This window comes from Erithacus rubecula (assembly GCF_903797595.1).
Source record: "Erithacus rubecula genome assembly, chromosome: 2".
NCBI lineage: Eukaryota > Metazoa > Chordata > Aves > Passeriformes > Muscicapidae > Erithacus > Erithacus rubecula.
Window position 1 is genome coordinate 8,601,629 of NC_136685.1, and position 23,049 is coordinate 8,624,677.

At 35.7% G+C, this 23,049-nt stretch overlaps 1 protein-coding gene across 1 annotated transcript in view; it reads left to right on the forward strand.

Annotated features, from left to right (window-relative positions):
* The first annotated feature begins 5,377 nt into the window (after nt 1-5,377).
* The window catches only part of APOB (apolipoprotein B), a 35,151-nt gene continuing 17,479 nt past the window's right edge, over nt 5,378-23,049 (forward strand). The window contains exons 1-20 of the mRNA XM_079297827.1: nt 5,378-5,531; nt 6,894-6,932; nt 9,580-9,695; nt 10,546-10,691; nt 11,703-11,856; nt 12,031-12,186; nt 13,169-13,293; nt 13,486-13,571; nt 14,318-14,537; nt 15,191-15,418; nt 15,586-15,703; nt 16,012-16,158; nt 17,530-17,741; nt 18,079-18,316; nt 18,851-19,027; nt 19,368-19,559; nt 20,277-20,444; nt 21,275-21,486; nt 22,009-22,191; nt 22,405-22,526. Of these exons, the coding sequence (XP_079153953.1) occupies nt 5,474-5,531; nt 6,894-6,932; nt 9,580-9,695; nt 10,546-10,691; nt 11,703-11,856; nt 12,031-12,186; nt 13,169-13,293; nt 13,486-13,571; nt 14,318-14,537; nt 15,191-15,418; nt 15,586-15,703; nt 16,012-16,158; nt 17,530-17,741; nt 18,079-18,316; nt 18,851-19,027; nt 19,368-19,559; nt 20,277-20,444; nt 21,275-21,486; nt 22,009-22,191; nt 22,405-22,526 (3,097 nt within the window). The 5' untranslated portion in view covers nt 5,378-5,473. The remainder of the gene's footprint in view (nt 5,532-6,893; nt 6,933-9,579; nt 9,696-10,545; nt 10,692-11,702; nt 11,857-12,030; nt 12,187-13,168; nt 13,294-13,485; nt 13,572-14,317; nt 14,538-15,190; nt 15,419-15,585; nt 15,704-16,011; nt 16,159-17,529; nt 17,742-18,078; nt 18,317-18,850; nt 19,028-19,367; nt 19,560-20,276; nt 20,445-21,274; nt 21,487-22,008; nt 22,192-22,404; nt 22,527-23,049) is intronic.

The window sequence follows — 23,049 nt, forward strand, 5'->3', positions numbered from 1 at the left end:
TTTTCTTCCTTGTATAGCATCTGCATCTTAGAAAAGGGAAAATTATGTGTGGAGGAGATACTGGGTAAACCTATTTCCTTGGCTGTCATGTTAGTTTTGTGGCCTTTGAGCACCTGGTGTGTGACAGGGGGCATCTCCTGCAGTATTAATTACTTAACATTAGGAGAAAGCTGATAGTGAGGGCTCCCTATGCTCTGTAAGGCAAATTAGTCTGTTTGTGGCTTTATTCCCTATTACTAATATGAAGATGGATTTTTTTTCCCCTCCCCAAGGAGAGCAGTGCCCTAAAAAGACTCAAGGATGATCTAGTAAAATTCCATGTCATATTGTGTAGTAACCTGTGTTGCACAATATCAACCAGTTGAAACTGATGGATCAAATTGATGGATCATCTCAGAGAGAGTGAAAGCAACCAGACAGACTTTGACTTTGAATGATTATTGAACAGCTCTCAAAAGCAGAAAGAAATATGAACTGCTCAGAATGATGGAAAAAAATGGGCTCCCAAAACAACAGGAAAATATTTAAACATTACTCCTTAGTGTATTTGTGAACAGCAGAAGCCAGCAAAAAGAGAAACAGCAAGGCACTATTACCATGAATGATAATTCTTACATTCAAAGCTTCCATTTAATTGAAGTGCAGAAGGCTCAGTATTTATAGTGTGATTGTTTGAGGAACATGGTATTTTATAGAAAATTGACATGTAACAGGTAAATATTGGAAAAGAAATAAGAATAATAATTTTTTTAAACCCAAAACCTAAAGAAAGAAACTGTTTCTGTTTTGATGTACTCAACTTGTAAGTCTGGAAAAAAAATTGAGGCTCTGAGAAAGTGGCCAGATGCAGAGATGAGGAAGAGCATCATAGCAAACACAGGGATGGTGTGAATTAATTTTGGGAAAGCAATTGGAATTTTGCAGTCAGGAATTTTTGCATCCTGTGTACATTAAAGCCTGTGGGGACAGCATGATCTCCAGCAGTATGAACATGATGGAGAGTTGAAACCATGGGAGAAATGAAGCAAAAAGTTGTACAGAGTTCCAAGTTGGAGTTCTGAAAAACCATGGCTCACTGAACCACTTATGCCATGAATACAATATTTTGGCAGGGCAGGCAATACTGAAACATTACAACCAGGACAGAAAGGATGACTAAATGCCAGTGGTTCAATGGAAGTTACTAGAACAGCAGCATGTAATTTCACTACAGGAAATCCCCAGATTGTCATTCTGAGAGTAAATGGGTTATTTCTTAGTCTCGCCTTTTTTGCAGATGCACTGAACATCTGTACCAGAAAGAGTATTATTAATACTAAAAGAGACAATACGTGATCAGTCTTCCAGTGGTGAGCTAAAAAGCAAGAATTTGAATAGAAAGTATGGACAAATAAGAAAGAAACAGGGAAAAGAATACTGGTTAGAAATGCATCAAGCATCACTTCATGATCTCACCTCGTTGATGAGAGAGAATAAATCAGAAGTTTGCAGCATCTTTGCAGGAATGTCTTGGCAATATTATAAACTGTATTTAGAGATCCAACCTACCACAGGTTTGGAAAGCAAATTTCTTTGCTTAATGACGGAACAAAATGGAGAAATGAGGATGTTTAGTACTTTGGAAGGAGAGTACGAATGAAAGGTTCGAAGGATTCAGCATATTTTCTTGTTAGTGCTAAAAGAAGTCAGACCCTTTGCCCAAGAATATACACAAAATAACTAAATAAATATGTAGAAAGGAAACATTTTCCACTACCTACAAGGAGAGAAATTCTGGAGGAGATGGCTTATGCCAAATATTTTTCTACTCTTGATGCCTCAGCAGGCTTCTGGCAGCATTTCTTAGACAAATAGAGGGGATGTTTATGCACCTCCAACACCTCCTTTGGGAGACACAGTTTCCCTCAATTGCCACTGGGCTATAGTTAGCACCATAGGTGTTTCACCAGAAAATACAACCATTTTTCTCTCATGAGGGACATGCTAAGACCTAAACAGATGACACTGTGAACTGGGGATCACAGTAGAGGGCTAAGACCAACGTTTCCCAAATAACAGAAGTTCTGGACCTTGAGCTGAATAAAGTAAAAATAAATGTGAGCTCCACAGAGTTCCACTCCATATTTCTTAGAAGACAAAAGAAGAAAGAAGGAAGAAAATAGACAGAAAATAAAGAATGAGAGAAAAAAGAAAAAGAGAAGAGAGAGGGACATATGGAAAGACAAAATGATACTTTGAAATATAAATAGGAAGGAATATAAGTAGCTTAGTACTAACTATAACTGTTTCTATAAATTGTCTATTTTGTTATCTTGCAAAATTCATTGAATGAAAACGAGATGCAACACTTAATAAAGTTTTTTAATTAATTAATTAAATAAGTCTTATCCTGAGACTGTGAAAAAACCTCTTCTAGGAGTACTGTCAAAACATCTGACCAATCTCCAGAGAGACAAGGAAACTTTCAGTATCACCACGCAGATGAAAAGACTACATTCTATAATATATCCTGCCATCTACAATATATGTGCATATATAATATATAAAAATATTTTTATACATACACTATAGAATAGATAATTAAAGGTCAATGGTATTTCTCTAATTACATTAGTATCAAGAAAACTATAGTTGACATTGGCACAACAGGCACAACAAAAGTAGCTCCTCACTAGAAGACACAAGTGTAGGAAGGAGTGAATTCAGATGAGTGATTTGATGCAGATTTCTCTGTGCAGTTGTGGAAAGAGGTGAAATCTGAAGACAGAGTTTCATAAAATAAATTGTTCTTTTAGGAAGCAAATCTAGATTCTGAATTTCAGGAGACCTACAGCTAAGATTTTTCAACAAATAAAGTGTTAATGCACAATGTGTTTTAGAAACAAAATTTAAACCCAAATCAGTTTAATAGGCTCAGCTAAAGTTTGAGTGTTAAATGAGTTTTATATTCAATTCTATACATGTAACAATTCCACAGTTGCTGAGGCTCCTCACTGGCAGAGCATGGGAAACTGAAAAGATCTTGACTTTGGGTAAACACTACTGAGCAACAAGCAAAACTTCAGTGAGTTGTTAACATTATTCTCATGCTGAATCCAAACCATGGCTCTGCACCAGATACTAAAGAAGAAAATTAACTCTATCCCAGCCAAAACCAGGTAACTCAGCAGTATAAAACTGTCACAGCAGATTGGTGCACTCGTTCCCTGCATGCTGATGGGCTGAGTCATAAATTTTGTAATCTTTTTGTAGCCATGCAACCTGATTTTAATTCAGCCAGGTTCAACGTCAGCCTAAATAATCACGTGAAGGCAGTGAGCAGAGACAGGCAAAAAAGGGAAATAGCTAACTCTGAATGCTGGGCACTCCAGAGCTCCATTTATCTGCACTGCTGCAGTGAACAAGTAAATAGATTTTAGGACATAGTCAAAGCCTTTATGTTTGCATGTAGAAATGAATCAAATGCTATGAACAAAATACTATCTCTGTGGAGTCTCTTTGGTACAATCATACTAAGAAAAAGTCATTTTTACATATCACAGCATGTTGGGGCAGCTGTGGATACAAAAGTAAATAAAAAAATGTCACTTTTTGGAAGGGAAAATAAAAGTCCGTATTGATTATTGTATTTGTGATTGGTATAAGCCAAGGACAGAAACCAGAATGGTAAAATCAAACAAATGCTTTCTTTCTGGTGTCTCCAACACCAGTGAATCCAATGAAAGGTTTTTTACAGGAAATGTCTATGAGATGGCATACTTTTGTAAATGTCATCAGAAAAAATCCTGATTACAAGAAAGATGCCTCCCTTATTGAAAAATATGAGTTGTCATACATCAATGGTTACCATTTGGCTGAGCTGGTGTTAGGAGTTACATGATCTCAGTGCACCCTGGGAAATGTAATCCAGCTATTAAGTCCAAGAGAGAAAGGGTACGAAGAAATATGAGACTTTAAAGATAACTACCATGATGTATGGTAAAATAGTAACATTGCAGGGTCATAGAAATTACTGCTTAGCTAAGCCAAAATTTGATTTTTGATTCAACAAGCTAAGGAAAAATATTTAAATATGTGAATGTCAAAACATTTCAATTAAATCAGATATATAAAAATTAAATTTACTGAACAAAATGTTCTTAAATATTTCCATAGTCAATTTTTTACTGCAGTTAGCTTTGATAAATATGAATAGAGAAAGGATTCAAACTACTAGAATTTCTCATGACATAAACCCTGTCTTTTTTGCCAATACACGTAGTCCTAAAAAGGGGGGGGTTGTTTGCATTTAATCAAGTTTTTCTTCTTCATAGGTTTATCTTCTTCATTCAGATAAAATTTATCATCTCATTTTCATATTTTTCCTGTTATTAGCAAACAAAAATTGAATCTAAAAATATGGAAAGAAAAGAATTATATGGAGTTTCTTTTAACAAAGCACAACCTGTTTTACCTGAATATTGTAAGTCAAGGTAAAATATTTTTTAAAAGGCATATGACAAATTTTGTTCCAAAGAAAAAAATAAACTTCAATCTCCTGCCAGTAGCTGCACAATATTCTCATTTTCTCAAGTACTCATATTCTTGGGATTCTCAACATATATGCTAAAGCACAATGCAGTGATAATTTATTCCATCTTTAGTTTATGCATTGTAATCACTTGTGTAGATGTGGTACATTTATTTGAATACATTGTTAGACCCTCTAGATGGGGGATTTTGCTCTTAAAACTCTGCTTAAGGAGAAGACCAGTGAACTGTGAGAGTGACTTATCTCCATCTCAGTCTTCAGCTAAGGCTGGGGGCAGCCTGCCAGTGTTTGAGGGAGCGAGTCCTACCATCCACAGTGTGGATGTCAGACAGGAGGAGCTGGAAGTGTTGTGCAGCAGGGATTCTGTGACACAGTGACCATCATGGGAACATGATGGGATGACTGGAATTACTGGACCCACATAGTGGAGGGCTCTAAACTCTTCAGAAGTGGCAGGCAAGGAAGAAGAGGCACTTGGGTAGCCCTGTATTTTGGGGGTGTTTGGATTCATCATATAATCATAGAGTTCACAAAATGATAGTTTTCAATTCTCAAAGGAGAAAGGATGGAGAGCTAGAAGGAATGCTCACTGAGCCATTGTCAATCATTTATGAACAATCCTGACTAACTGGAGAATCCCCAGTTTACTAGAGGTTAGCTCGATGATCTTAGAGGTTTTTTCCAACCTAAATATTTCTGTGACTATCAGTAACCAAAGCAGGGCATGGTGTGGAGCGCAGTGAGGATCTGGGACTCTCACCTTTGCACCTTTGGCAATTTGCTCTGAGCTTTCTAAACTGTTTGACTCAGCTGCTTGCTACAGACTATATAAATGGAGGTCCAAGTCAGAATGCTCACTCTCCCTCTGAGGCAGCAGGGAAGGCTTGAGGAAGGAAGAACAAAGAGGAAAGGAAAGAGCAGCAAGAGGAACCGGGGCTCGCCATGGGCCCTGTGCAGCTCTTGCTGCTCTCCCTGCTGCTCAGCAGTGGTGTTCTCACACGTAAGTGCTCTCCCTTATGGCACTGCTCCTTACTGCTTTAGTTATGAGCCCATTGAAACAACAGTATTGGGAAAAAGTTAAAAGGACCATGGCATATAGAATTAGAAAGGGTCAGTGTAGCAAAGATATAATTCCTTACCTTCATAGGAATGGGCAGTCATAGGAGCATCCCAGTGTAGAGAAGTCATGAATGTTGCTGGTGGCTTTTGAAGAGATTTAATATATTTTGCAACTTGTAAGGCATTCACTGTTTTTCTGTAGCATTGTCTTTTTAAACTCTCATGGAGCTACTGTAGCTTGGAGATACCCTGCAGACTTGGCCCAGCTGTTGCTAACCTATTTTGCAGCAAATGTGAAGTGAGAGAGCAGTAAAGCAAATTATATTTGGCAGGCAATTTAAATTCAATTTTGTATTGAAGGGATACAGTCATCAGTAAAAGAAGTAGGCCAGTAGAGGTTTTTTTTCCTAAGATGAGAAAAGACAACTGAGATCAACATGATGCTATGGATTGTGAACTGTCCTTTCTTCCCAAGAAGTGGCTTTTCAGAATACAGCTCTATAGTGTTACCTAAGGATTCAGGGAGCTTAAGGAGAAAAGTGAATCCAGAATTAGTTATTGGGTCTGACAGGTCTGGTTTTATATGAAGATCTAATTCATCATTGTTGAATTAATCTAATAATTGATTCATCTTTGTTGAACTGATATTCTGTTCCTGACTGACATTCCACAAATGGATTGCTATACAATGTACCTTGTTTCTAATTGTTATTAATAATATTATTAATTTTATTTTAATAGCAATAGTAGTATTTCTGATACTATTGTTGTTACTGTGACTAATGTTACATTCTATTTCTATGGAGTGGCCTACTTAGAATTTCTAGAATGAAAACTTGGAAAGTGTGCAGAAAATTGTGAAAAGTGTTGGCCTTTCATGTGTGATATCCCAAAGAATGACCTAGCATCCAATAAATGCAAAAAATTTAGTAGATTATGTTTAATTTAATTTATTTTATTTAAATAGAGTTATATGGAACATAACTAAGACTGATTGGAGAACTGATTCTTCATAACTTGAACAGGCTTCCAACCAGCATTCTTTTCCTCCAAGGAATGAACTCTCAATATTCAGAAAAGATTTACTGGCAGAAAAGTTTAGCATTGACCTTCAAAATTGTCCTTTTCTAAACATACAAAAACCAAAGTATAGCCATTCATTAATTTTGCAGTATTTTTGTGTGGTCAAATAGACTAAAATGTGAAAGTAAAATATGTTATATGGTACATTCATCTCATTTTACAAACTTTTTTGTAACCAGCTTTTTCAACTTTTAATGTTGTTTATTTGGGTTTTTTACAGAAGAAGAATCACCTGAAAGTGGAAATCCAGGATGCTCAAGTAAGTGATTTATTGCATTTCCTTTTGTTATCTGATGTCACTATTTTAACGGAATACATCTTTCAAAGCCTGAGTTTTCCTAATCCTTTCTTCCTAAATAACTTAAATGAAAATGATGGTAATATTCTTAAGTCCTTCTTGCCATTTATTATATGTATTCAATTATCCATTAGGATTGGTTCAAGTTATTTTAAAAATTTCCTAAGGCTGGACATGCTGAGGTTAAGTTTATGAACAATCTTAAAATTCCCAATAAGAAACTACTTTCCATTGGCTTTGTAGGTTTGTTATTTGGTTGAATTTTTAAAATTTATTTCTTAATTGTTAGATGCAAATTCCTTAATCTAGAAATCCCTGGTTACCAAATGTGAAGCTTTAAGGGAGGTTATGTACACTACACTTCAGTGTGGACTGAATCTCACATTTTATTTACCCTTCACAGCTGCTGCTAAGCCCACAGAATTGCATTTAGCTATCTAACTAAATACCTGCAGAATAAATCATCAACTCTGTCAGCAAGGACAGCAATTTCTTTAAACAAGCCAAGAGTCAGGAAATGCTGACTTCATGCACTATCTTCCTAATGAACTCTGACTGGCCCTGACTGCTCGGTTAGATACATAATGTTCCACCACAGGGTCAAAGTACCCAATGAGTTTATTTGTTCTTACTCTTCAGGATTTTTTTTTTCCTTTGTTGAGTGCTTTAGCACCATCTCCAGGCAATTTGATTTATTTCAGATGTCTAAACCACATCAGACTGTTGAACTTCATTGCCAATTTCTTGTTTATTTTTTGGATACAATTATTTATTTGTTATTTGTATTTCTAAGATTATAATTTCTCTATTCCTTTTTCATTGATTTCTGTTTAAAAGCAAGATATGGAGCAATAATTTTCACTTTATCAATGTAGATACTAGTGTTGTAAATTTTTCTGAGTACAGTTATAGACCAGGATAGCCAAAAGTGACAGGGTTAGTGATGAATCTTTTAGCAGCAGCTAATTTTAGGGTTAAATAGATAATTTAAGTTTACAAAATTTTTTAAGATGTTGATTACTTTATGACAGTTAGTTATTATTGCAATAATTCTGTTTAGCAATTACATGAAAATAATCCCAGCTAAAACATTATTAATGTATATAAAGCTTGTAAAAGTGATTAGTGCAGTGAGGAAATAAGAGATTTATAGTACTAATTTGTTTTCCTCCCTCTGTATGAAATGGTTTGACATAAAGAGCAATGTTAACTTTGCCATTGGCTTCTGACATGACAAAGATTTGATAAAAGAAGTGTAACCTGCATTCCTGCAGTCATAGGCAGACAAAGTCATGTAAATTTGATGGTGGGAATTTGGGTTTACATGGGGATTACCTATCTTTGGTTTTTTTTATAAAAGTAGATCAGGACTGTGTATGGTCACAAATGACCACAGGGGAGCAATTTAGGAAATTACCTTTCATTCAGGATCACAACAGAATCAGTTCCAGAGTTGCTCAGACTAAACCAAACACTAATTTCTGCTTCAGATTGATCTAGACTGCTCCAACACAGACTCTTCAAGTGCCTGATCATCATCTTTAGTTTGAAACAACACCTGCAGTTCTAGTGGGAGTGAATTGTGATTGAGGATATTGTTTGGCTTATGTTACTCATTCCAGGCACCAAAGGAATATCTTATATCCCTGTATTTGACATGAAGGCTACTTTTTCCTTTATATTTCTATTACTACATTCATTCCTGCTTGCAGGGTTTGAAATTACAGGTTACTGGGTCTGAGGGCAGTAGGGAGAGGTTAAATACAGGTGAAATTCATTCTTTTGAGGAAGCCTATTAGGTTTTAGGGCTTCCTTTGATAGAAAGAGAAATACTCTGGAAAATACTCCCTCCTGTGATAATCTTAGTCATAATTTAGTTATTTTCTCTTGTTCTGATATTTTTCATGTAACTAAAGCTTATATCCATTAAAAATAATATGCCATAGTAAAATTTTCTGGTCTTATAAGTGAATTAGAATAAATCATATTTTGGAGAGTCTGGGGCAGAAAGATCCTCCATAAACCCAGGTGAAATTGTATTGAGAAGTGGTAGTTTTGGTGCTCTGTCTATTTCTATGTTCTTTTTGCTTTCAGTCATGTGACTGGTAATGCAGCTCCTTGTATTTGCATTATGGTGGAAACAGCTGAGCTGAAAGGAATCTTCTTATTGCCAATTTGAAAATTACAATTTGATTGGCTCAATTTAAAAGCCATATGGCTGTTTAAAGCTACAATAATTTTTAATAATCAAGATTATTAAAATAATTTTAAAACCAGTTTCACACATCAGGTTTCCTCCTGTTTTTCTCAGTTGCTTTTTGCCCATGATTTGCAGGACAGGTGGGGTCACACTGTCAGATGCATCAGAGCAGTGAACCCCAAAACTTTAGTTGCCCCCACAAGTTTTGCCCTATGCTTCAGAAAGTATCCAAATGACATGAAGGTATCACTTTTCTGTCTGAAAGATATTCTGTGAAAAGAAATAGTGGGAGCTTGGGTCTTCAGGCTTCCTTTTTCTGGCTTTCATTTTAGTTACACAACACTTAAGTATTATATATGTATATCCCACCCAGGTCATAAAACCACTCTCATTTTCCTCCATTTGCAGAGGATGCAACCAGATTTAAACCCCTCAGAAAGTATGTTTATTCATATGAAGCAGAGACATCAAGTGGGGTCCCAGGAACGACAGATTCTCGAAGTGGTTCAAAGATCAATTGCAAGGTAGGCAAAGAGGAGTAAATACACCCAGGTGGGGGCTGTGTACTTAACAATATGGGAGCTGGCAGCTGGGGAGCATCCTTCAGTGATTTTCCAGACAAGATCATCCATTTGAAGGGCAGATATGGAGAACCATGAAGACTGAGCCCTCCCTGTTCCAGACAGAGGGCACTGAGGATGGCAGGAGTCCTTCATACCTCTGTGCCCATGCATTTCAGTCCCAGTCTGGTTGTACTTGTACATGGGAAAGGGGCAAGAACTGGTACTTCAGTTTTTCTTAGCTCCCAGGCTCAGTCTATCAATGTCCATCAAATATTCTAGAAGCTGAATTAAAATACCTCATTGATGCCATGAAACTCACATGAGAGCCTGCAGATGGTAACTCAAGACAATACCAGGCCTGTGGGAGTAAAAGGTCCCATAGGTCATTTAACTACTCAATGTCACCTTATCTTGCCCAAAACTTTCTCATCATGATGTTGGTTTTGAGGGGGTTTTCTCCTGAAATGGAATAACTGGGGAAAATATTTTTTTATGTAGCACATACTGTTCTGATAGAGTCTAAACACATTGAGCAGTGTCATGACTCATACAGTTCTAATATTCAAAATTCCCAGAAACTCAGTTGCTCATTTAGTATGAGCCATGCCATTAGCTAAGCTAATACTTGCCCTCTTATCTCCTCTGTGGAGTTACCTTAAGCAATTTAGAGCACTTTGGAGTCTTTCCCAACAGCTAGTGGCAGGGTGATCCTGACACTTCACAAAACCCACGGAATTTTAAAAGCAGTGGCAGGGTGATCCTGTAAAATGTGATAATGCTAAAAAGAATAACATAATATTTGTGTTTTCAGGTTGAACTGGAGGTACCCCAGCTATGCCGCTTCACACTGAGAACAATGCACTGCTCCCTGAGGGAGACATTTGGTGTTGACACTGAGGGAAGGGCTGTTCTGAAAAAGTCCAAGAACTCTGAGGACTTTGCAAATGCCATGTCCAAGTAAGCAATATCAATTAGCATCAATACTTGGGACCTTAACATGGAACAGGCTGCAGTATAAACAGTCCACCCTGATTATGCTTTTCTAGGCATGGAACACATTTCATGATAACATGGTAGATGTGTAAGCTGATTCCACAGCAAAACTTTCCCTGATACACTTTAGGGTAAACATAGTTCTCAATTCCCAGTAGGGAAGGGAATTTTACATACAACATTTTCACCTGCAATGGTCTCTTCATTTCTGTCATCTACATCAGTTGTTGGGTAGTGCCCTGAAATATTATTGCAAGTGTAGTTATTGTTCCTTCTTGTAAGCACATTCTCAAATGGCTGCACTCAGCCAGTTTAAGATAATTTTCCTTTGCTAGCAGACTGTGCAATAGAAAGACATTTGAGACTGAAGTCCAGATTTGCAATTCCAAGCTCTAACAGCCTGTGTAGCTAATCTTTTCCTTACTTATCTGCTTTTGAACTAGTTTCTTCTACTCCCTCCACCCAGCTAGTCTCTAGTGCTTGTCAGTGCATATTTTAGTCATGCACCATCATGATTCATTCAGTGCCTCTAGTCATCTTGTCTCACATCTATAGATCTCAAACCAACTAAAGACAGTGTTAAAATATGTTTTGCAGAAAAAAATTAAGGTTTTATTTAAAGACTCCAACAAGTTGAGAATCTTTCCCATAGCTGTGTAGCCTATTGCAGTAGTTAATAATTACTTCCTTCTAAAAATTTATTTATCTTCTCTTTGAATTTATGCAATTCCAACTTTCATCCATTGCTCTTGGTATTTGCTTGCCCTTAGATGATGTAATCTGGCGAAATCAAAATGTCCTTGGTTAGAATTTTACTGCTTCACATGTAATACCTTCTGTTAGTAAGCAGTGAATAGTAAATAATGATAGACCAAGATAAACATGATGCTTTATCCTAGCCCAGCAGGATATTGATAACATGTTCTGTGTAGCTTTAATATGATTTCATACTAATGTTGTTTTTCTGGGGGGCAGGAATGAGCTAAAATTCAGCATTCAGGATGGAACAAAAGTCAAGCTGTACCCAGAGAAGGAAGAGCCTCTGAATGTACTGAATCTCAAGAGAGGTATCATCTCAGCTCTCCTTGTGCCAACAGAAACGACGGAAAACATGAAAACAATTCCAATGGTAGGTCTTTTGTAAGCATTCATTTTACTGTGTTAACCAATGGAAAAAAGCTCACCTAGACAGAGCATGAACATCATTTTCAAAAGGCCTGGACATTCAGATCAGTGCCTTTCAAGTAGATCAGAAAATATCTGATAACATGAGCAAAGGCACTGACTTCTTTCTTCTTTCCAGGATACTGTGTATGGAAAGTGTGACAGTGAAGTTGAATTCAAATCCAGAAAAGGGAATGCTGCAGAAGATATTTCAATTACCAGGTACCTGAAAGGCTGTGACAACTTCAGTCCCATCAGAGATCATGTCAGCCCTATTGCCATTGTAAAAGGACTAGTAAGTATGCCATTAAAAATTATATAATGTAACATTTTTCACACCAGCACCTGAAATTATAAACAGCCACTTCCATGACTACGTTTTTTTTTTTTAAAACATTTTTTTTCTGCACCCTTCCATTAGATCAGACTGCATTATTGTTGGCTGTCAAAAGAGAAAAACAGATGCAGAGCAAGAATGTAATCACCTTCTTCTCTATTTTAAAGGAGAGATTTTCATATAAGGAGTTAGTACTATTGATTATTCAAATAACCTATCAGACCATAGCCAAATTTTTAGTTTTGTGGATCAAAATTTTCAAAATTCCAATTTTATCTAAAAAACATGTAGTCCTCCAAAACTCTAAAGTGTATGTGAGGTCCAGGAGGAGAGGTCTCTAGATGTCCTAAATAAGTGGTTTGACAAAATATTCAGGCTACCTGTTAATCCACAATGATCAGATGCAGTTGCTTGCATTAATATTGTCAGATTTCTTTCTGATATGATGGCACCTATGCTTTTGGGTGCTTTAACTAAAAAAAAAAAAAAAAAGGTTTCATATAATATTGAAAACATTTTATAATTTCTGCCACTTCTACAGCTTTTTGTAGAAGTCTTTAAAATTTGCGTCATGAGACTGAAATTAAAGAGGACATCATGGTTGTTACAAGGAGACTGAACTATTTCAAAAATTACAAATTGGTTTTATGAAGGAGCCTTTGTTGTAGGCAGCAGGGGATCAATCATGAAGTAACTACTAACCCAAACACTTCAATAGGGCCTGAGGGAACATTTCAGTGGGATTTTTGCCTGAGAAGAGACTTAAGTCCAAAGATTGTTACTGGCACAATTTTGTCTTTGTGTAAGAATGATTCCAGTTATGCACCTTCATTTCCAATATGTAACTGTTAATCTTACAGTAAAACTGTGTCAGCCTTTAAAATTATGGTTGTTTCCTATTCTACTCAGGAAGCTGACTGCCAAACTATTTCTTTTACAGAACACCCCATTATCCAGCCTTTTGAAGAGCACTCAGTTCTGTCATTACAATATTGATGCAAAGAAAAGGCACATAAGAGATGCTGTCTGCAGTGAAAAACACCTGTTTCTGCCTTCCTCATACAAGTAGGTTGCTCACTATTTTTCATCATTCTTGATTTGTAAATATCCTTTTTCAATGGCGATGTATCATATTCTGCCCTGACTTCATCTCTAAATAGACATTTTGTTTTTAAGAAGGCAGGAGGCCTGTCAAGACCTTGTAAAGACACTTGGACATAACTAAAACACTGAATTTTTCTTTCTTTTTTCTTTTAGAAATCGCTATGGCATCATGACAGAGGTCAACCAGACTCTGAAGCTTGAAGATACCCCAAAGATCACTAACAAAAATTTTGATGGAGGTATAGCTTCATTTTTCAATATTATAAATAAAGAGACAAAATATAAATGTAGGCACAATTTTATAGTGGTTTTTTTATAGTGAATTAATTAAAGATGAGGGGACCAAATAAATTCATAATTTTAAACAAAATTTTATCAACTTAGTAAGGAAAAGTTTGAGTTTAAAATAGGAAAGCCTGCGAAGTTTATAAACACCACTAATTGTAAATAATATTTGTGTTTTCATTTTAATTTTTGAAAGTATTCTTTATAATTGAAAATACATAATTTGCTTGAAAAGTAATTTTAATCTTATTGGAAATTAGTTTAATGAACCCTTTTCAGCTGCCCATAATTTCTCATGCATCTTTTAGCTGTGGTACCAAATGTAAACAATACATTATTATTCTGAAATAATAATGTTGTTGATCCCTGTCATAAAACATTTCTTATAACATGTATTTATTAAAAGTTGAAAAAGCAAATTATGTTAATATGAGAGGTGTTAAGGAATAATCTTCATGAAAATATAAAAGAATGTATGCAAATATTCAATTTTTGGGACAATTAAATTAAACTCCACACCATTATTTCTGTAAACTGTTCAGCTGTTAAACTTCAATAATTATCATATGAAATTATGTACAGACTTTGTATTTATACTGAATGTATGACAGAAGATAAAAATTTACATAACTCCAAAAAAGACAAAGAATTCAAAATTACAAAAAGACATTAAAAAATGCATTTTTTTTCCAATTTCTAGATGCACTGGAAGAGAAGGGACTTGCACTGGAAAGTACAGATGCCAAACTGCTGAGGCAGGGCGATGGTGTTCTGAAAACCCTGCAAGAAATGCAGAGACTGGCAGCCTCCCAGGAGAACCAGCAGAGAGCAAGGGTCTTTTACAGATTTGTTTCTGGGCTGAGAAGTTTACATAACAGCACTCTTGGCTCTCTTATTCCCAAGATGATGGAAACCTCAAGGTACATCTCAGCAGTTCACAGTGCAAGAACATCACACACACCAATGCCATGGCAGAACCATGCTGTAGCTGATGATTTGCTGCAAATGGTTTTAAATTAGAGGTGTAGTAGATCTAATGAGTGGTTTTCAGAAAGATAAGTGTTATGAGAAGGAAACAGGGAAGGGACTGTCAAGATGTGTGTACCTGACACAATCCTTTGGATGTGTTTTTATAGCCAAATATCTTTCATGCAGCTTTGCTCAAGGACAAATGCTGAAATTCCAAACTCCCAAGTGTGACTTACAGCAGAGAGCACAGTTTTGGGTGTGAGACTTTGGCAGACATGGAAGAGTGCTGTTGTTCAGTCTGACCTTGCTCTCCACTCCACACCTTTACTCTTTTGTCCAAACTGGCCTTGACCAAGTTTACATCTAGTTTATGTTCTCCATCTGAAAGGAACTAGAGCCTCAGTCTGAGTCAATGCATTAGATGAGAATACTTAATGTTATGAAAAAGTGAAGGAAACTGCCTAAGTTGCTTTCAGCTTCAAAAGCTTACATCATTTATATTAAAACACCTTAATAAATCTGCCATATATTTGTTTCAAACAGCTAACATGCAATGATAACTGCAAGAAGGGAGTTAACTAAAATAAGTCATCTCTTCTTTCAGTTCCATCACCATCCAGGCCCTGGCCCAGTGTGGGACTCCAGAGTGCTACAGTGCAATCCTCCAAATCCTGAGAACTGGAAATGTGAATCCACTGGTGGCAGACCTGGTCACATACACCCTGGGGCTGTTGCCTTCTCCAACTCCACAGAGAATACGGGAGATTCTCAACATGGCCCAGTATCAGCCAAGCAGAGCTTCGTTTTATGGCTTGAGTCATTCTGTTACTAAGTAAGTAAGGATAGTGTGCAATTGTACAGAATTACAGTGCTTAGAGTAAACATAAGAGTGTTCACTTTTACAGGATATTTTTATTTTCATGTATTTGCTCTTAGGAATAAAATATAGACATTCCCAATTTCCTCTTCTGCTTCTGATATGTTTATCTATTTCTTTAGGTTCTACAATGAGAAGAAGATTGTGACAGAGGAAATAACAGATGTTGCAGACTTCATGGTATCACTGCTGGGCACTGATTGTTCTGGGGAAGATGAACTCACATACCTCACACTTCGGGTACTTTTATTTCCTTCTTTCCTTATGCAGGCTATTATTTTTTTGTGCCATATCATATCATACCATAATCATATATATAATATATATACTATATAATATATCAAATCATGTATTATATTATATTATATTATATTATATTATATTATATTATATTATATTATATTATATTATATTATATTATATTATATTATATTATATTATATTATATTATATTATATTATATTATATTATATTATCACATATATTACTCTACTTGTCTTGGTGGAGAGGAATTTTTAATCATCTTTCTGGGTTTTCTTCACTGCCAGGCTATTGGAAACATGGGTGCAGTGATGGAGAAAGCTAAACCCAGTGTGAAATCTTATCTGAAGACATGTATCAGAAATGAAGCTGCATCACTTTCAGTTCAGAAAGCAGCCATCCAGGCATTCAGGAAAATGACAATTACTGAAGAGGTAAATTGGTTACACAAACCAGGATAAATGTTCTCAGTTCACCTTGACTGTTCACAGGAGTTACTGCATATGCAAAACTATTCCAATTCTTCTATCTCCCTTTTAGCTGTCTCCAGAACCCCTTTAGTAAGTTTTCATACACATCGTTGGGAAACCTCCTGGCTTAGTGGGTATTGCTCTTTTAAGATGCAGTTTGTTTTCATAGATAGTCTCAGTTTAAATGAGAAGTTCTGATCTGTTCCTTTTAGTGTCTTAAATTGAGTTCTGCTTATTTAAAGGTGCAATTAATTACCCCAGACTTAAAAGTATTTAAATGAGAAAAAAAATCATGTCCCTATTTTATACTGGCATTTTGTTGTCATTGTTAACAATACTGGGTAGATGTATGTTTACAATGCAGTGACGTTACAGCATCTCTTGCAGAATAGGTATCATTGTGAGACAGTTTCAATATTAAAAATTTCCTTCTCTAAAACCCATATCCTTAGATTCATTTAAATTTTTTAATTATTACTTAGTTTTAAACTATGTTTTTAGTTTTCCTGCAGAAGTAGATTTTGATCACCTTTTCCTAAATTGAATTATCTTTTTTCCAAATTTTTGCAATTTGTCTGCAGAGATGATTCCCATTGATCATCATATTTCTCAAGTAAAAATGTAACCTGTATGTATAAGATGATTAAAAAAAAAAGGATTTAGAAAAAAAAAAATAAAGCAAACCAACCTAAAAAGATAAGGGAAAAAAAGAGGGGAAATATAAAATACACAACAATAAAGGATAAGAGAAACTATTTACAAGATCATTTAGTGACAGAACAAGGGGAAATGGGTTCAAATTAAAAAAAGAGTGGGTTTAGATTAGACATTAGAGAGAAATTTTTACTGTGAGGGTGGTGAGGTCCCACTCAGGACCTCAGCACAAGTTGCTCAGAGAAGCTGTGGATGCCCCATCCCTGGAAGTGTCCAAGGCCAGTTTGGATGGGGCTTTGAGCAGCCCGGTCCAGTGAAAAGTTTCCTTGCCTATGGCAAAGGAATTGGAATTAGATGGTCTTTAAGGTCACTTCCAACACAAACAATTCTGTGATCCTCTGATTCTATGAAGATCAGTTTTAATAAAGCCATAATTTCTGTGATGCTATCTAGCAAAAGAAAGTTTAGCAAAATAACTTCAAATAAACTGTTGTGATAGGCTGTAGAAATGAGGTACAAAACTAAGTATGCAGTCACTAAAAACTTGGACTCAATGATCCTTATGGATCCCTTCGAATTAAGAATATTCTGTGATTATTTCACCCTATATATTCCCAAAAGGGTTTAGCAATATCATGCATGAGCCAGTTCATCAATACAAACCTTTCTCTATTTGCATAGGATCGTTCAGCACTTCTCAAAACATTCCAAGAATTGGATGCACCCACAGACAAACGTTTGGCATCCTATCTCCTAGTGATGAAAAATCCTTCCCCAAGTGATCTCACCAAGATTTTGAGAGTCCTCACAAAGGAGAAGAGTGAGCAAGTGAAAAGCTTTGTTGCCTCACACATTGCCAACATCCTGGACTCTAAAGAACTGGGCATCGAAGAGTAAGTGAAATTTATATATATATTGATCTCATTGGAAGAAAAAAGTTTTGACCATAGTTGCAGTAGTAGTTATCTAGCAGTGAAGTTTTTGATTGGTTTTTCTATTCATTTGAACAAGCACATCAGCTGAGTGTTCAGCTGTGTGTCAGAACAGTGCCAGATTATAGTCTTTCCATAAATCTTATGTTTACTGTTAAATATGTGCAGAGAGCTATCCATTAGCAATCAGCACAGCTGTATGAATGTCTGCAAGTGGCATAAAAATTCCCTTAACTAAGATTAAATGAGTGTTTGGAATATATACTAATCATATTTTAATTTCAATCTTCTTCCCTAGTCTAAAAAGCCGAGTTGAAGAAGCTCTGAAAGGAAATCAGCTCCCAACAGCCAAAGATTTCAGAAAATTCTCACAAAACTACCAGATTTCAGAAAGAGTTTCTGTACCTGGAATTGACCCCATCTCTGCCAAAGTAGAAGGAAATGTGATATTTGATCCAAGCAGCTATATTCCTAAAGAAACCATGCTGAAAACCACCCTGCATGCCTATGGATTTGACCCAAGCGATGTCTTTGAGGTACAACAATTTTGAAAAACATTTGCTAATATTCAGCTGCCTTCTTTCTCAGTTCTGTTTTCTTATAACAACTCTCTGTGAATAATGTATTTTTTTACAAGCCTTGGGAGAAATCTAAAGATCACTGTGACTACAAGGGGACTTTGATTTGGTCTCAATGGGCTTTAGAGCAAGCCATCCATTATGTGATGTCACTTGCCACTGACTAGATGGACGACCCTGTTGAAGTTATTAAAGGGCTCAGGGTAAAATGAACCCATCTGTAACAAGTTGACTTTGTGCTAATGAATCATTACTGGCACTCTGAAGTACTTATGGTAGATTTTAAGTGAGATCCAGGTTTTTTATTGAACCTCAACACAGAGATAAAATGAAGTATAAGGCATAGGGTTCCATACCTTCCCTTAAGAGTCGTGGGCTTCTAGATGCACTTTAAATGCATTTTTTTCTCCCCAGAAAGTCTGTTTGTTGTAAAGTTCCAAAGAAAAGGGGGCAACTGTCTCAGTTATATGTTGTCCTTTCTGTTCATTTTAGCTTGGCTTGGATGGAAAGGGATTTGAACCAACACTGGAAGCATTGTTTGGAGAGAAGGGATTTTTCCCAGACACTGCAACCAAGGCATTGTATTGGATTGATGGAAAAGTGCCAGAGCAGGTTTCCAAGGCACTTTTTGACTATTTTGGTTACTCACAGGATGACAAGCAGGAGCAGGTACAGCTTGAAAACATTCTCTGTGCAGCACAGCATTCCTATTTTTACATAATCATTACAGCACTTACTGCTTTACTCTACACATTCCTTCTCCTCTCTGGTGAGACAAACAGAAATCCTTAATGCTATTTAACTGCATTTGAAGGGATCTTTGTCTGGGGAGAAATCTGTAAGTGCATGTGCAGAATAGCTGGCATTCACTAAGTACCTGTTCTAGATATATGACTTTACATACTTATATGTGTGTGTGTGTGTATATATATATATGTATATATATATGTATATATCTATGACCATAAACACTATATACTGTTTTATTGCTTTCTGACTGAATTTTCAGGATATCACAAAAGGAATAATACTTAATCTTGAAAAACTGATAAAAGAATTGGGCAGCAAAGAAGCTCCAGAAGGAAGAGCATATCTAAGGATCCTGGGAGAAGAACTTGGGTACATGAAACTCAATGATTTTAAACTGCTGGGAAGCTTGATTTTAAAGAGTGTTAAAACTCTTCAGACTGTTCCTGAAATGGTACGTTTCTGATGCAGCAATGTGCATTATCAACTTGTTTTTCAACCAGAATTTTTTTAAGATTTAGATTGTATTTAACTATTATATAAAAATATTGATACCAGCATGAAAATGAAATTATTTGAAATAAAATATCCAGACCTATGTTGAAGGACTCTGAGAAATCTGTGAAGACTCCTCAATAACCAAATGAAGTCCTCCCACATTATTGGTGAGGAGAAGGAAAAAGGGAAAGTTCAGATCATATTATATCATCAAGATACCTATTGGAACAACTCCCAAAACTTTAGTACTAGCTATTCAGTTACATGAGCAAATTTTAAATTATATGGTGATATGGGATGATATTAAAAATGTCATCCTTGTCATGTTGAAAAGATGTAGTAGTACAAGTTAGGAGTATTTGGTAATCACCTTCTTTCATTGAACCAGTTCAGCTTTGTATGTGTGTGTTATGTTTGTATGTGTGTATGTGAGTGTTAGGGTAGATAACCTGTATGTATCAAGGCTGGTATTCATTTAAAGTTCAGATTTTGCTGGCAGTCTTTCATATATGTTTGAAGCAATGAATCTGTGGAAATTAGATTCTCCACTCCATATGAAATTAATTTTTGGATTATAGAGTTCCAATCATTCTCTGATCAGTTTAAAAAGTTCAAAATGTGCATATTCCAAAGTGTGGATTTTTTAGTGTTCATTTCCTTGTTTGATTCACAGATTGCACAAACCATCTCAAAAGGTATTGACAGGGATCTATTTGTTCACTACATATTCATGGACAATGAGTTCGAGCTTCCAACTGGAGCAGGTTTGCAACTGAAGTTTGCCTTGTCTGGAATAGCAACACCTGGGGCAACAGTAGCTGCAAAACTTCATCAAAAAAGTGTAAGTCAAAATAGTTGTCTATATTTTTTCTCCTGCTAATAATCTATATTTTCATTTATGGATAAAACTGTAACACCAGAAATATTTTTTTCACCTGAGAGGAATCATCTTAAAATTGTAGCAAGGAAACAGCATATGACATAAAATTAGTTACCCACTTTAAATTTAAAAAATCAACTCCTTTTTACAATTCTAATGAGTACCTTGCTCTAACCTAGTCAGTACTTCATAAGAATTTCTTAGCAGTTTCAGTTCATCTAAACTTTTTATTTTCTATCATATCCAAGACCTAAATAAAAAACAAGATCCCCAAGTTTAGTACTTGTTTCCCTTTAGTTTGCTTTGGAATCTTTTCCAGGATTTTGCATCCTGTCCCTTCTTTCTTAATGGCCAAAGCAAAAGCTTGAAAATAAGCTGGTTTGTGTTAAGAGAAATTAAAATCTTGGATCTATTACTTTTTTTTGTCAAACAGTTTGATCATTGTCTTTGTAAACTGCTATTTTTTTTCTTACAATGGAAAACTGGCTCTTGTCTTCAGATGTAGAAATACATGCAAGTAGTTCCATGTATAAGATCTTTCTGAAGTGTCAGTATTTTTACATTAAAAGAGGTAGGGATCCTTGGGGTTATCATCTTGCTGGTTTTTTTATATTGCAGTTACCAATTATATGGGCCATTTGATTATGTGATTGGGGAATTAGGCTTTTTGAATAGCAGAATCAATTCTATAAAACTTACCTCTGTATTATCAGGAGTGGTATGGGGTTTTTTGTATAACCAGCAAGAAGTGTATTGGGCAAATAAAAACCAATTTTGTTTTTATTAAATAGATGCAAGCAGATCTCATTGCTAAACCTTCAGTAGCAGTTGAGTTTGTGACACACCTGGGAATAAACCTGCCTGAATTTTCTGGAAGTGGTGTGGAGATGAATTCTAATATATTCCATGAATCTGGAATTGAAGCACATGTTAGTGTAAAGGCTGGACAATTGAAATTCAGCATTCCTGCTCCAAAGGCTCCAGTAAAACTCCTCAGTATCAGGTAATAAGAACTGAATGAGAACTTTCAAGGGTATGTTCCTCCTTGTCTTCTTGATTTTTATTGTGGTGGATTTGAAAGGCTAGGGCAGGCATGGAGAAATTTTTAGTTCAGAAAAATCACAGACATTGTAAAACTGAGATAATTTCTTTTGTAAGACAAATAAATATGCCAGATAAGTGATGACTTGGAGTCATGGCTTACAGATTATTTGTCACTATTTTTAAAATTTTATACAAGACTCTTAAAATTTCCATTATTTTCTTTTCTTTCACATCAAATTATTATAATAGCAATATGTATTTTAAATTGAATTTAAATTAGCTACTTACATTAATTTTAGAGAGAGCAAATGGCTCAATACATTAAATTATAATTATCAATATTAACACTTGCATCATTTAAAGTCAGATGTTATTTCAGTTAGCCCCTACATTAATAATCGGGTTTTATTCATAAGTAACTGTACTAATAGGATGTCTGAGCACTTGTCCTGGAAATAGATGACTGACTTTTCTTTTCCAGCAATACTCTGCATTTGGTGTCTCCAGCCAAAACTGAAGAAATTCCGACTGTGACAGAGAAACAAACAACCTCAACTTCTTGCAAGCGTTTCATTCCTGGTCTAAATTTCTGCACCAAAGTATTGTATCCTAATTCCACTGATACAGAGGCAGTTCCATATTTGCCATTGACTGGAGAATCCAGGTAATTTCAACTTAAACTTGTTTTATTTTGTGCTGACTACCTTCCCTCTTAGACTCCAGTAGTCTCTCACATCAAGCTTACCTTTAAAAATCTTTCAAAATTTACTGGTAGCAGCTGTTCAGAAGGAGAGCTGTTGAGAACTGTGTGATTTCTCATGTTTGTGTTCATGGACGAAAAGGTTGTTCACAAGGCATTTGTTTACTCCTTCTGTAGATTTGAGGTTGAATTAGTGTCCACAGGCCAAGTAAAGGAATATTCTGCAAGTGCAAACTACGAACTGCAGAGAGAGGGAAATGACCAGATAGACACCTTAAAGTTTGCTATCCAGGCAGAAGGTAAGAGCAAAAATAAAAAAAAAAAAAACCAACAACAGTGTGATTTTGTTCTGTTTTGAACTGACATTTACCAGAAAAGACATTTTTATTAATGAATCTTAATAGTATTCTTAAGAGTGTAAGATAGAATATCATTTTCACATTCAAACAGGCCAACTATTTAACCACATTTCCTTTCAAGTGTGCAAACTCATTGCAAGATTTTCCTTATGAGAGGCTGATTTTGTATTTTGCAAGATTTTTATAAAAATGTGATATTGGTGAATGGAAGCAAGGAAGAGGAGATGTTCAGAGGGTCTGTATAAGCAAGAGAAAAATGTATTTCTTATAAAACATGGAATGAAAGCCCACAAAACATCTATGGGATCATTTAAATAACAAAAGTATTGATGGGTTTGTGGGTCAGCCCTTCTTGTGTATAGAAGATGAGAAGAAAACAGATGACCCAGTTGCCAATCAGACTCATCAAAAGTTGTGTTAGATCTTTAGTGGGATATAATTTTCAGCTGATGCTTTTTTGTTC